The sequence below is a fragment of the Malaclemys terrapin genome, chromosome 7 (genome assembly GCF_027887155.1).
Source record: "Malaclemys terrapin pileata isolate rMalTer1 chromosome 7, rMalTer1.hap1, whole genome shotgun sequence".
NCBI classification, from domain to species: Eukaryota; Metazoa; Chordata; order Testudines; family Emydidae; genus Malaclemys; species Malaclemys terrapin.
Genome location: NC_071511.1, coordinates 45,499,728 through 45,514,160, shown reverse-complemented (window position 1 = coordinate 45,514,160; position 14,433 = coordinate 45,499,728). Strand labels below are relative to the sequence as shown.

The window sequence follows — 14,433 nt, the reverse complement described above, 5'->3', positions numbered from 1 at the left end:
CAGATGCATGTGTGCGGAGGCTCCCGTGCGCCCTCCCAACTCCCCCCTCGCCACTCTCGGGCTCTGCGGCTCCCGGGCATGTGAGCAGCCGCTGGAGCAAGGGGCACTGAGACTGCTCTGGGAGGGGGAGGGGCAGCAGCAGCTCACACTCCCGGGAGCCGCAGAGCCCCAGCGCAGAGAGGGGGGAGCCAGGGGGGTGCATGGGGGCCTCTGCCCACATGCATCTGCTGCAGGAGCCCCCAGAAGGCAGCTCCTCCCTGCCAAGCTGCTGCAGCGGCCCAGTGAGTGGACTCAGGGCGGGGGCCGCCGGGTTGGGTGGGGAGGGCTTGCGGGGGGGCTGGGCACCTTCCAGGGGAGTTCAAGGGGCGGGGAGGGGGGAACCTGGTCTGGGGAGCAGCCCCTGGACATGGCTGGCCCCTGGGGTCTATAAAGGCTCATTGGGATTTGCCCCTCAATGAACCGATGTTATGGGGGGTGTGGGGTGTGACGGGCTGGATCACAGAAATCCCCTTGGGAGCTGCCACCCAATGTGCCAAGACTACCCCTGTTCCTGTTTTCCCTGCCAACTCAGGACTCCAGCACCCTGTCTTACTGAGCCAGATACTCCCGTCTGCTGCAACACAGACCCAGGGTCTGAATCACTTGCCCCAAAGCTGCAAGTTTACCTGAAAACAGCTCCCAGAAGTGTGCTTGTCTTTAGCACTCAGATGCCCAACTCCCAATGGGGGCTAAACCCAGATAAATCCGTTTTACCCTGCATAAAGCTTATGCAGGGCAAACTCATAAATTGTTTGCCCTCTATAACACTGATAGAGAGATATACACAGCTGTTTGCTCCCCCAGGTATTAATACATACTCTGAGTAAATTACTAAATAAAAAGTGATTTTATTAAATACAGACAGTAGGATTTAAGTGGTTCCAAGTAGTAACAGACAGAACAAAGTAAGTCACCAAGCAAGATAAAATAAAATGCGCAAATCTATGTCTAATCAAACTAAATACAGATAATCTCACCCTCAGAGATGCTTCAGTAAGTTTCTCTCAGACTGGACACCTTCCAGGCCTGGGCACAATTCTTTCCCCTGGTACAGCTCTTGTTCCAGCTCAGATGATAGCTAGGGGATTCTTCATGATGGCTCCTCTCTCCCCTTTGTTCTGTTCCACCCCTTTATATATCTTTTGCATAAGGCGGGAACCCTTTGTCCCTCTGGGTTTCCACCCCCCCCTCACTGGAAAAGCACCAGGTTAAAGATGGATTCCAGTTCAGGTGACGTGATCACATGTCACTGCAAGACTTCATTGCCCACTTGCTAGCACACATGTATACAGGAAGACTAATAGGTAAACGCAACCATCTGCAGACAATGGTCCTGGTTAATGGGAGTCATCAAGATTCCAAACCATCATTAATGGCCCACACTTTACATAATTACAATAGGCCCTCAGAGTTACATTTTATATTTCTAGTTTTAGATACAAGAGTGGTACATTTATACAAATCAGATGATCATACTCAGTAGATTATAAGCTTTGTAATGATACCTTACGAGAGACCTTTTGCATGAAGCATATCCCAGTTATGTTATATTCACTTATTACCATATTTTCTCTGAAACTATCCCAGTTACCTTATATTGACTTATTATCAAGTTTTTATAAAACCATATAGACTGCACAACGTCACGGGGGGACAACGTGGAAGTTTCCCCTAGGTCGCAAAATATCCTTGCACCAGCCCTGCGTGCTCCAGCAAGCAGGGCCAGGTGGCGCGGCCGCAGCATGCCAGCCCCGGAACTGCAGCTGCTTTGGAGTCTGGGGAGAGAGCAGCATGGCCAGAAGCGGAGAGACTCTGGCCCTGCCTCTTCCCTTTTGGCTCTGCTGGCTGTGCTGCCTCTCCTTGCCTCCTCTGTTAGGGGGAGGGGCTGTGTCCCACCCAGTGATGAGCTCCCAAAATCCTAAGAACCGGTTCCCTACCGAATCCTCGGCGGCACTTTGGCGGCAGGGGTGTGTGTGTGTCTTCACTTGCTCCGGGTTTTCGGCAGCATTTTGGCGGCAGGTACTTCACCCGGAGTGAGTGAAGACCCCCCGCACTGCCGCTGAAGTGCCACCAAAGACCTGGTAGGGAACCATGCGGTGAGTACAAGCCCCACGTGCCTGTCTCCCCCCCCCCCCCCCCCCGCACTCATCCGACCCCAACCCAGGTCCTGCCCCCCTCAGAACCCGCAACCCATCAACGGCCCTCAACTCCCCCCGCTCTTTGTCCCCTGACAACCCCTTCCCGAGACCCCCCACCCTAACTGCCCCCCTGGACCCTACCCCCTACCCAACTCGCCCCGCTCCCTGTCCCCTGACTGCCCTGACCCCATCCACCACCACCCCGACAGACCCCCAGAACTCCCACGCCTACCCATCCCCCCCCGTTCCCCGTCCCCTGACTGCCCCCCATCAGAGCCTCTGCCCCCTCCAACCGCTCTCTGCCCCTTATCCAACCTCTCTTCCCAGCCCCGGCTGAGCCCCCTTACCATGCTGCTGTGTAAGGATGCCGCGCAGCCGCTGGAGCTCACAGCCCCACCCCCTTACCATGCCGCTCAAAGCGGCAGGAGTTGCAGAGCTGCCCAGAGCACTGGTGCCGGCAGTGCGGCACGCTGGGGCTCTGCAAGGGGGAGGGAAGCGGGGGAGGGGCCGGGGGAGCCTCCCCAGCTGGAAGCTCAGGCGGGCTGGGCAGGACGGTCCCGCGGGCTGGAGTTTGCTCACCCGCCTGCCCCTTTAGGAACTGGTTCTACACTGGCGTCTAAATTTAACAACCGGTTCTTGCGAACCGGCTCCATCTCACCACTGGTTCCACCTCTCCCTCTCTATACCTGTTCATAAGCCGACCCCCTTCTCTGATGCTTCCCTTTTTTACTAAAAAAATTTGGCTTATGAACAAGTATATACAGTAAACTACAATACAGAACTGTATTTCCCACACCCCTCAGAAGCAGTGCAAGGGCTTGGGGGAGTTTGGTAATGAAGGAGCTGAGGGAGAGGGATTGCTGGGAAGGAGCCTGGGTGTGAACTTGGAGGGTTGTTGGGTATAGGTGGGAAAAGTATGGAACAGGTTTTTTGCAGGGGGTGCATGGAGGGATTGTTAGGTAGCTTCCCCCATGCAGACCCTGGCTGACCCCTAGCCTCAGTCAGGCACATCTGCCCCTGTCTCCATGTGTCCCTGAACCCCCATGTGTCTTTACACCCCCTGTCCTCGTGTCCCTGCACCCTCACTCAGACACTCCCCATCCCTATGTGGCCCTGCACCCCCTCCCCCTGTCCCATGTGTCTCTGTGTCCCTACTCAGCCACTGCTCTGTCCCTGTGTGGCCCTGCACCCCCACCCCTGCCCCCATGTGTCCCTGTGCCCCCACTCAGCCACCCCCTGTCCCAAAGTAGCTCTGCATCCCCTCCCCATCTGGCCTTGCACCTCCCTCCCTCCTGTGACCCTGTGCCTCCACTCCCATTCAGCCTCTGCCCCAGTCTGTCCTCCCCAACTAGCCCTTATGAACCCCTGTCTGTAACCTCCCACCAGCAGCCCCACACTGTCTGTCTCCCCATAGCCCCTGTCTCCTGACCTGGCCTGACAGGCACTGTGAAGAATGCAGGCTCTTCCTCTTCCCTAGCTGGCCAGGAGCTGCTGCTCTGTTCTATCACTACAGTGCCATCTGGTGGGCAAAATGTGGAATTGCAGCAACAAAAAATTAAAAGTATGCACAGCTTATTAATTATGCATGCGCACAGTGGTGCAGAATTTCCCCAGGAGTATCTGATGTATCTCTCTACAAAGGAAGCCCTGTAATCAGTGCATATCTGGTACAAGAGCCTGACCTGCACCCTACCATGTACAAGAAGTACATGACAATAATATTATTATGGAGCATCATCAGTGTAAACAGAACACTGAGGCAGACACACTCCTTGCTTCATAGAACAGTTTTAAACTATAATAGGGGACGGACCCTGCAAAAATGCTTATGTGTAAGTGCTGACATCAATAAAGTTACTCGCAGTGGTAAGCACTATCTCTGCTGCTTAGTAAGTGCTTGCAGATCTGGCTTCATGAACCACACTCTTTAGACACATGAAATACTGGCTGAAGCTCCGTTCTTGAAGCAATGCAGATTTTCCCCCCCAAAGCTAATGATCTGGGAGCTTTTTGAGCTCAGCTGCGTGGCAGCATCTAGTAATGTGAATCTGTATCTCTGCCCTCAAAATGACACAGATGGCTGTCCTAATCAGGTCTGGCTGATGATTTCCAAAACAAAATGGCAATCTGGATGGCCCATTGGATTGGCAATGAGGTATAGAGCTTTTCATCCCTAGAGAATTGGTTTTGGCTAAAATTACTAGTGATTTAATGTTACTGGGGGAGGCTGTCTGGTGGAAAAGTGTCTATCTCACTAAAGCCAACACCACCATTGGAGCCTTCTCTAGGCAATCTCAGCAGAGATCCCCAGGGCTTCAGGGGCTAGAATCTGAAGACTTTTCTGACACTGGGGATACAGCTGGCCAGAAAATGAAAATACCGTCCCATAAAAAAAATTATGTTTTTGAAAAAATATTCATCCTGAATCAGGGCAAATGTCAAAAATGACAAAATTTCCAGAAAAAATCCATTTGGGTTCTCTCAGAAAAGAATTTGTTGCCTTTGCAGCTGTTCTCCTGGAGGCTTCTTGTCAATTTCACTTTCTTCCTGCTTGCAGAAAGTGAAATTGGCAAGACCTACTTGGCTGGCAGTCAGCCTCCATCATTTTGGATTTTTAAGATGGAAAATCAAAAATTTGCAGGTAAATTGAAATTTTCCAACAAATTGACAGCTAACTCTACTTGGGGATTTCATCCAATGGTGAGCAGACCCTGGTGTATTCACATCACTGCAAACCTCTAGCGCCGACATGCAAAACCATTCTAAGTCATGATTTGCATCCATGCAGTAGCCGTGAGCGAAACCAGGGTAAATGGCACCAATGTAAATCCCAGGTTGTAGGGTTTATCTGTCCACTCTAGGGGTTTCCTTTGAGAGCTGCAGATGAAAAGTGCTATATCAGACCTAGATGCTATTATTTCAGCTGCATTGGTGGCTATAACTAAGAAACATCCCTCACGTAGATGAGATGTGAATTGTCCTCCTGCTACCAGAAGTGGTCCCTTCAGGTTAGTAAGCGTGATTTCTTGCATGCTGGGGAGCTGAAGGCTTTTGGGTCCCCACACAGGGGCTAAGAGCTCCCTGCCTGTTGCAGAGCTAGACCAGGGTAGGGGCAGCCCACAGCATGGCATACAGGCAAGGGAATTGGGAGGCAGTGGCAATTGGGAGCACAGTTAGAGGGAAGCACCAGCTGAAATGGCTCTGGTGTGTGTGTGCAAATGTGCATGTGCCATTAAAAGTCCGGTCGGTGGTGTTGCGGGGCTAAGACAGGCTAGTCCCTACCTGTCCTGGCACCGCGCTGTGCCCTGAAAGCGGCCAGCAGGTCCGGCTCCTAAGCGGGGGGGCCATGGAGCTCCGTGTGCTACCCCCGCCCCGAGCACCGGCTCCACACTCCCATTGGCCAGGAACCGTGGCCAATGGGAGCTATGGGGGCAGTGTCTGTGGGCAAGAGCAGCACGCAGAGCCGCCTGCTGCACCTCTGCCCTAGGAGCTGGACCTGCTGGCCGCTTCCGGGGCACAGCGTGGAGTCAGGACAGGGAGGAAGCCTGCCTTAACTCCTCCGCTGTGCTGCTGACCAGGAGCCGCTGGAGGTAAGCCCATGCCTCAACCCCAAACCCCAACCCCCTGCCCCAGCCCTGAGCCCTCCCAACCCAGAGCCCCCTTCTGCACCCCAAACCTCTCATCCCCAGCCCCACTCCAGAGCCTGCACCCCAGTACAGAGCCTCACCTTCCCCTGCACCCCAACCCCGTGCCCCAACCCAGAGACCCCTCCCACACCCTGAACCCCTCTGCCCCACCGCCAGCCTGGATCACCCTGCTGCACCCCAAGCCCCTTATCCCTGGCCCCACTCCAGGAACTGCACCCCCAGATGGAGCCCTCACCCCCTCCTCACCCCAACCCCCTGCCCCAGCCCGGAGTCCCCTCTCACATCCCAAACCCCTCATTTCTGGCCCCACCCCAGAGCCCGCACCCCCAGTTAGAGCCCTCACCCCCTCCCACACCCCAACCCCCACCCCAGCCCAGTGAAAGTGAGTGAGGGTGGGGAAGAGTGAGCCATGGAGGGAGGGGGAATGTAGTGAATGGGGGGCATGGTCTTGGGGAAGGGGTGGGACAAGAAGCATGGCCTCAGGGAAGGGGTGGGACTAGGGTGTTGGTTTTGTTCAATTAGAAAGTTGGCAACCTGCCTAACCTCCCCACTGAGCTGCTTGCGCCCAGATTGTCCCACACAGAATCCTTTCACCCCACACTGAGCCCCTCCACATTTGGATCCTGCCTGCCCCACACCTGGTGCGCCTGGCACAGAGGGGCAGGCCCAGGCCTTGTGCCGTGTCAAGGTCGGATGCAGCCTAGGGTTACCATATTTTGTGCCTCCAAAAGGAGGACACTCCACGGGGCCCTGGCCCCGCCCCCTCCCCCGCCCCAACTCCACCCCCTCCCCAAAGTCTCCGCCCCCTCCCCTGCTTCTCGCGAACATTTAATTCGCGGGAAGCCTGGGCAGGTAAGGGGGGATGTGGGGGGAGGAGGTGCGGCCCAGGCTGGCCCCCCCGGCGGCTCCAGCCTGGGTCGGCTCGGGCCCTCGGGTGCCGGCCCTGGCCCCCGGCCGACCACCCCCGGCCCGCCCAGCACTGCCGGCCCCCGGCGGCCCAGCGCACCCCCCGGATCCCGGCCCCGGCGGCCCAGCACACCCCCCCGGATCCCGGCCCCGGCGGCCCAGCGCACCACCCCGGCGGCCCGGCTCCCGGCCCGACCCCCCGGCTCCCGGCCCAACGCACCCCCCCGGCGGCCCGGCTCCCGGCCCGACCTCCCGGCCCCGCGCACCCCCCCGGCGGCCCGACCCCGCTGCCCAGCGCACCCCCCCCGGCGGCCCGACCCCGCTGCCCAGCGCACCCCCCCCCCAGCGCACGCCCCAGCGGCCCGGCTCCCGGCCCGACCCCCTGGCTCCCGGCCCCGCGGACCCCCCCGGCCCCGCGGCCCAGCGCACCCCCCCCGGCGGCCCGGCTCCCGGCCCGGCCCCGCGAACCCCCCCGGCGGCCCGGCTCCCGGCCCGACCCCCCGGCTCCCGGCCCCGCGAACCCCCCCGGCGGCCCGGCTCCCGGCCCGACCCCCCGGCTCCCGGCCCGGCCCCGCGCACCCCCCCGGCGGCCCGGCTCCCGGCCCGACCCCCCGGCTCCCAGCCCCGCGGCCCAGCGCACCCCCTCGGCGGCCCGACCCCGCGGCCCAGCGCACCCCCCCCGGCGGCCCGACCCCGCTGCCCAGCGCACCCCCCCCCAGCGCACGCCCCAGCGGCCCGGCTCCCGGCCCGACCCCCCGGCTCCCGGCCCCGCGGACCCCCCCGGCCCCGCGGCCCAGCGCACCCCCCCCCGGCGGCCCGGCTCCCGGCCCGGCCCCGCGAACCCCCCCGGCGGCCCGGCTCCCGGCCCGACCCCCCGGCTCCCGGCCCGGCCCCGCGCACCCCCCCGGCGGCCCGGCTCCCGGCCCGACCCCCCGGCTCCCGGCCCCGCGAACCCCCCCGGCGGCCCGGCTCCCGGCCCGACCCCCCGGCTCCCGGCCCGGCCCCGCGCACCCCCCCGGCGGCCCGGCTCCCGGCCCGACCCCCCGGCTCCCAGCCCCGCGGCCCAGCGCACCCCCTCGGCGGCCCGACCCCGCGGCCCCGGCCCGGCTCCCGGCCCGGCACCGCGCGCCTGGCACCGCGACCCCGGCCCAGCCCTCCCTCCCGATTTTCCCGGACATGCCCGGCTTTTGGGGGATTTCCCCCCGGACGGGGATTTGAGCCCCCAAAAGCCGGACATGTCCGGGAAAATCCGGACGTATGGTAACCCTAATGCAGCCTCACCAGTGAGTCTATGTCCCCAGGATGTGGTGTCTGCAGGCTGAGCTCCCACCTTCATGCAGCCAGTGGCCTGTGCTCCCCACTGCCATGCTGGAACATCTGCATTTATTTATTGACAAATAAAACTTGCAGAATTTTAAAATATTGTGCCCAGAATTTTTAATTTCTTGGTGCAGAATTTTTATTTTTTGGTATAGAAGGCCTCAGGAGTAATGTGTGAATTGCATGTGTGCACATGTGAAGTGTGTGTGTATGAATGTGTACACGTGAACAGTATGTGTGTCAGACAGCAGAAGTGTGCACAGCTGAAGGAACTGAGTGTGTAAGAACGAGTGTGCACGCATCCAGCAGGAGCGCGCGCGCCCATGTTCCCCGCCCCGGCATGACGCCAAGCGAGCCCCGGCCGCTTTTCCTGTCGGAGGCGATGCCCGGCCCGGCCCGGCCTTCCCTTTAAGGGCCTGACGCCGTTACTAAGGCGGCCCGGGAGGCGCGGAAACTGAACCTGCGCCGCGGCCAGAGCGACAGGCCCGGCAGCTCCCGCCTCACGCCATGGCCGCCGCTGCCGCCGGCCTGGTAGGGGCCGGGGCGCTGGGAGTGGGGCCGGGGGGGCTAAGTTTGCCGGGGCTGGGTGGGGCCAGGGGCTAAGGGAGGGGTGTTGCAGCCCTGTTACTATTGCAAAAAGTCATTGCTAACCGCAGAGCCCGCGCGCCCCGCGGCTCTGCTCCCCCCCGCCCCCCCCGCAGGTGGTGGCCGTTCTCCGGGGGGGGCTTTGCCGGGTACTTCCCTGCAGGATCCTGAAGCCTGGCCGAGCTGCGGGACAGGGCCTTTGAGTTTTGTTGTGTGGCCTTGTGGGGTGCTCGATGCAGCCCCCAATCCGTTTGCAAAGGAGCGCGAACACTTTCCTTTCTGAGCTAGGGGCCGATTGGGTTAGGCACAGGGAGGGAGACGTGCAGTAACTGGATCCGTGAGGATTTCCCTGCTGGCGTTTTAAAAACCAAAACTATTTTTATGAATTCTTAGTGAAATCACCCGCACTTTTTGGAGGTGTCTTTTGCAACTAGGTTTATTGCTTTGTAGCCTCGTGGGCTAAAAAAATATACTTTGGTAGTTGGCCACCAATGTCTGGTGTCTCACAAATCTCATTAAGCATACAAATGATGTGAGATAATGATGTTCTAGCTACCCTGCTGCTATTTCTGATCTTTCTGTTCTGCTGCTTTTTTGTCCTTCCCCCACACCTTTCCTTTGATGTGCAACTGACTAGCTGCATGTACTGTTTCTGTAATTATATGCATAATTATACAAGTAGTTGCACGCATACTGTTTTATCACCCAGTGCTGGGCTATTCTTTTTGGAAATCTGGCCTTGAATATTTTAGGGTGGGGAAATTGCCAAGCCTTGTCATCAAAATATGTAATTTTTTTTATTGTGCTAAGGTCCCTATTAATAACTCAGTGGTTTCAGCATTAGCCTACTAAACCCAGGGTTGTGAGTTCAGCCCTTGAGGGGGCTGTTTAGGGAACTGTGGCAAAAATTTGTCTGGGGATTGGTCCTGCTTTGAGCAGGGGGTTGGACTAGATGATCTCCTGAGGTCCCTTCCAACTCTGATATTCTATTAACATTAGCCTATATTCTTTAAATTTTATTGTCTTTCAGGAGGACCCATCTCTGGAGAAACACTTTAAAGGCCATCGAGATGCCATCACTAGTGTGGATTTCAGTCTCAATAAGAAGCAATTGGGTAAATTATCTTTTTATGTTCCGACAGTCACCTGACAAGTCTCTTCTTTTTTCCATGTAATTAAAAGACCTGCTGAGTTACAAAACAGGCTCAGAAATAATCACTTGTAGATCACTGAAGAGTTATTTTCAAGGCTGAAAGGCCCACATTTTTGCTTAAATTCTAGAAATGGCATTTTTAAGTGTGTGCGTGTTTATCCTGGCAAAGTCGCAAGGAGCATTGAGTGTTACACTGTGTCTTGCATATTTGTGTGCCTCACTTTATTCTGAAACCACTGTATGGTAAAACTTCACTTTTACTTGGTGTGATTAAACCAAGGCTTGTTTTCCTTCTACTGTCCATTAATACAATGCAATGCATTGTAATTAGTTGTCTTTCCTGAGAACCGAATAGAAATTGACAGTTATCCATTGGCCTACTACTTACATTGAGGCCCACTGTGCTTTTTAGTACGGGAGAGAATTGCTATGTCTGTTGCAGAGGTGGTGAACAGAGGTGCCCAGTAGACACATACAGATACAGCAGGGCTAAGCACCTTGAAATTCAGTAGTCCAATAGGTGGTCAGAAAGCATATTTCAGTATCCCTTATCAGGATCCTGGTAACCCACATAGTCCCTAATTTTCAGAGCAAAGGGTTATCAAAGTTAAGCATATTCTCTTAATTACCACTCCCTCCTACCCTGTTTCCCTTTTGTTTCTCAGTGGCTCCTTTGTTCTTGTTTTGTTTCCTGTCTCCCTTCCCTTGCTCTGGCTTCTTTTTATGTTCAGGCCAGCAACTGCAGAGCAAGAGCAGTGCTACAGTCCTACATAGCAAGTGCTGTGGGTACAGCACTTCTATGAATGAAAATGCAGGCAGGAAGACTCAAAATATTTGAGTCAGGTATATTGAGTCAGCTACTCTATATTCAAGCAACCTGTACACTTCCCATCCTTTATATTTGATTCTTCATATTTTTAAGCTGAAGAAGTGAGCTTTCATTTGATGCCATTTTACTGGGGTGTTTACCCTACCCAATGCTATTAATGACTCGCCAATAATAAACTGCAAAATACTGCTTATATCTCAGAGTGCTTTACAGAGATAGTGAAGTGCTATTTTCCCCATTTCATAGATAGGGAAATTGTGGTACTGCAGTTAAGTAACTTCATCATACAGTGAATCAGTAGCATACTTAGGAATAGAATTAATATCTCTAGAGTCTCAGCCCTGTCCTCAATCCACATATTTTTAGCTGCCTTCTTTATTTTAATCCTAAAGTTTTTTAGGGAAAGATGTTGCTGGCAAAAAGCCACTGAATGGAAATGTATGAATTTTTTCCCTTTAAAGGAACATGAATAATGGAACATCCTCTCTGAAATGGGTCTAGGTCATTGTTTCTCAAACTGGGGTTGCCACTTGTATAGGGAAAGCCCCTGGTGAGCCGGGCTGGTTTGTTTATCTGCCCTGTCCACAGGTCAATGGGGGCTGCTGGAAGAGGCGGCCAGTAAGTCCCTCGGCCTGTGCCGCTTCCAGTAGCTCCCATTGGCCTGGAGCAGCGAACTGCGGCCAGTGGGAGCCATGATCAGCTGGACCTGCGGACGGGGCAGGTAAACAAACCGTTCTGGCCCGCCAGGGGCTTTCCCTACACAAGTGGCAACCCCAGTTTGACAAACACTGACCTAGGTTAATCCTGAATCCTATCCAAGAAAGGAGAGAGCTATTCTTTTTTTGTATTGAAATGACTGTGAAATAAAAGGATGTTTCCAGCAAAAGCTATTTGGTACTTTGCCACAACTGAAATGAATTAAAATCTTCTTGTGATTATGATACTATAACATCTAAACCTAGTATCAAAAACTGATCTGTTTTCTTTCTAGGCATGTTTTACGTTCACTGGAGATATGTCCCACTTGGTGCTCTGACAGGAACATAAAGATGATGCTTTTGTCTGTTGGCAGGCTAAAATTTTTATACCACATAGTTGTCTGGTGTTTTGTTTTTTGTTTTTGTTTTTTTGCTTTAAACCCCCCCCCCCCCCCCCCAAATCAACCCCTTTCCCACAAAGTTTCTGTAGTTTAAATGTAGGATTAGTTTGAAGAGAGATTTTAATTGTCACCATTTTAGAGGTTTGTTGTCTAATATTTTTCTGTAAGTTGCCATTGAATATCTGTGCCATTATACGTCACAGTAAGTGTCCACTGCACTACGGACATATAAAACATGGCAGGCTGTAGGGGAAGCTGCACTTTCATCAGGGTCAGTGGCATAGAGAAGGCTGGGAACATTCATCTGAAGCAGTGCCTCAGAAGGATATGTTGGTAACTGTGTAACCATAGAAAAGCTGGGTTCCTGGGGCACAAAGCACTGTCACAAGTGTTTTTTCTATATGTCTCTAACTTGCTGGACTTGTCTGCTTTGTGTATCTACATTTGGATAATTAACCAAGCAATGTCGTGACTGCTGTTTGCTCTCCAACAGAAAAAAATCTTTCGATGAAGAGACACTGAGCCTCAAATCTTAGGGGCTCTGCACATGTGTGTATTGCCTTCTATTAGAATATCTCTTACAATGTTTGTACTTTTTTGTTTGTTTAGTGCAATAACAGAATTACATGAACTAACTCTTAGCTTGGGTTGCCATGCCTGCTTTCAATTAATAAGTGATTCTGAATGGTTGGTTTGAATTGCCAATAAAATATAGAAGTGTAGTGGTGCCCCAGGGTTAACAAAGGTCTTAATTCAGTGGAGAGAACCAGTGTTTGAAAGGGCTGAAATCTGTGTGCTGATCCCTTCAGTGTGTATATTTGTTCCAGTGTACTCAGAGAAGATATTAAATGAGTCTTTTTCCTCTAAATTTAGCAAGTGGCTCTATGGATTCGTGCTTGATGATCTGGAGTATGAGACCCCAAATGAGAGCCTATCGCTTTGTGGGTCACAAAGATGCAGTGATGTGTGTTCAGTTTTCACCTTCTGGCCATCTGGTGGCCTCAGGCTCCAGAGACAAAACTGTCCGTTTATGGGTTCCAAATGTGTAAGTATATCCTGCTTCCTAACTCTTTTATGTTAAGTTTGTGGTGTGTGATTTCCACTGGCAGGAGTGCTCCAGTGTGGGGGTTGGGGAATCCGTTATTTGCTAAAGGAAAAAATATTAGGTGATGCAACAGCCATTCTGCATAGAACTCTTCTATAAAGTGAATTTAGTCCTGGAGAAGATGCCAGCTTGTTAGCCCTAGAGACTGAAATCCTCTGTCTACAGATCAGGTACAGCACAGACAATATCAGCGTAAACTTCCTGACACAGCTGTAATACTGTACTTAAATAGTTACTTACTGGTGTCCCTCCCAGTTCATGTTTCATGGATCATTAGTCCTTAGCTTTGCTCTGGCACTAACAAATACAGTGCTCAGTTTTTGTAATATAGGCATCTGTTCTAGGAATTGGATTTCTGACTTGCTTGTTGTAGTCCACCAAACAATGGGTGACTTTTCATGACTTCTGGTTTTAAATTTTAATTGTTGACTTAAAGATTAATAACTCCCTGTCCCATTAATAGCAGAATGATGGTATATGGCTAAAACAAAGGCCTGGAAGTCAGGAGACCTAAATTTTTGATGCTGTCATGGACTTGCATGGGACCTTACCCTTTCTGTGCCTCAGTTTTCGTCACTTCTAAAATTGTGATGGTGGCCTACCTAACTGGGAGATTAGAAGACTTAGTTTGATGTTTGTAACATGCTTTGAGAAGCTTGTCTGGCAGCTGCTAACCATTATTTTTAACATTCCTCTAACCATCCAGACTCTGTGCTGCTGTTTTAAAATGTTCGAAGTATGTTAGTTAGCCCAGAGCAGGCCTATCTACTACTCATCCCACTGAAATACACCGTAAGTGGCAAAGGCGTGCGTGCAAAATGGACTCGTATCACGCTTCTGTCTGCAACTTTTCTTTTTCTACAAGTAACATCTGTTGCTCCTCTCTATGGAGCTGAGAATGTCTCCCTCCTCTTTCACTAAATTGGGGAAGTGATCTTCCCCTTTATGTGGTAGCCAGCATGAGGATTCCAGCCCAGAGAGCTGGGGAAGGGTGGCTTTCTGGGGAGTGCTACTGTTTAAATAGGGTTACCATATTTCCACAAGCAAAAAAGAGGACACTGGGGGGGGGAAGGAGCCCTGCTCTAGTCCCGCCCCTGCCCCCATCCACTCCCTCCCACTTCCCACCCCCTGATTGCCCCCCTCAGAACCCCCAACCCCCCCCCGCTCCTTGTCCCCTGACTGCCCCCTCCTGGGACCCCTGCCACTAATGGCCCCCTAGGACCCCACCGCTTATCTAAGCTGCCCTGCTTCTTGTCCCCTGACTGCCCCCTCCTGAGAACGCCCTATGACCCTACCTGTCCCCTGACTGTCCCAACCCTTATCCACACCCCCACCCCATATTCACACCCCCGCCCCCAGACAGACCCCCGGGGACTCCCATGCCCTATCCAACTGCTCCCTGCCCCCGACAGGACCCCCAGAACTCCTGACCCATCCAACCCCCTCTGCTACCTGCCTACCTCGACCCCTCTCCACACCCTTGCCCCCGACAGCCCCTCCAGAACCCCAGACCCATCTAACCCCCCCTGCTCCCTGTCCCTGACTGTCCCAACCCCTCTCCACACCCCTGCCTCCCTGACAGCCCCCCCCCGACCCATCTAACCCCCCCTGC

The 14,433-nt window shown here is 53.9% G+C and overlaps 1 protein-coding gene across 2 annotated transcripts in view; it reads left to right on the top strand.

Moving 5' to 3' along the window:
• Positions 1 to 208: 208 nt before the first annotated feature.
• POC1A (POC1 centriolar protein A) overlaps positions 209 to 14,433 on the top strand; it is a 112,516-nt gene continuing 98,291 nt past the window's right edge. The window contains exons 1-3 of one of the 2 annotated variants that reach the window (XM_054034984.1): positions 209 to 281; positions 9,666 to 9,750; positions 12,590 to 12,761. In XM_054034984.1, the coding sequence (XP_053890959.1) occupies positions 219 to 281; positions 9,666 to 9,750; positions 12,590 to 12,761 (320 nt within the window). In that variant the 5' untranslated portion in view covers positions 209 to 218. Of the gene's footprint in view, positions 282 to 8,430; positions 8,582 to 9,665; positions 9,751 to 12,589; positions 12,762 to 14,433 lie in introns of those variants that run through there. The other variant, XM_054034985.1, reaches the window with a different exon arrangement.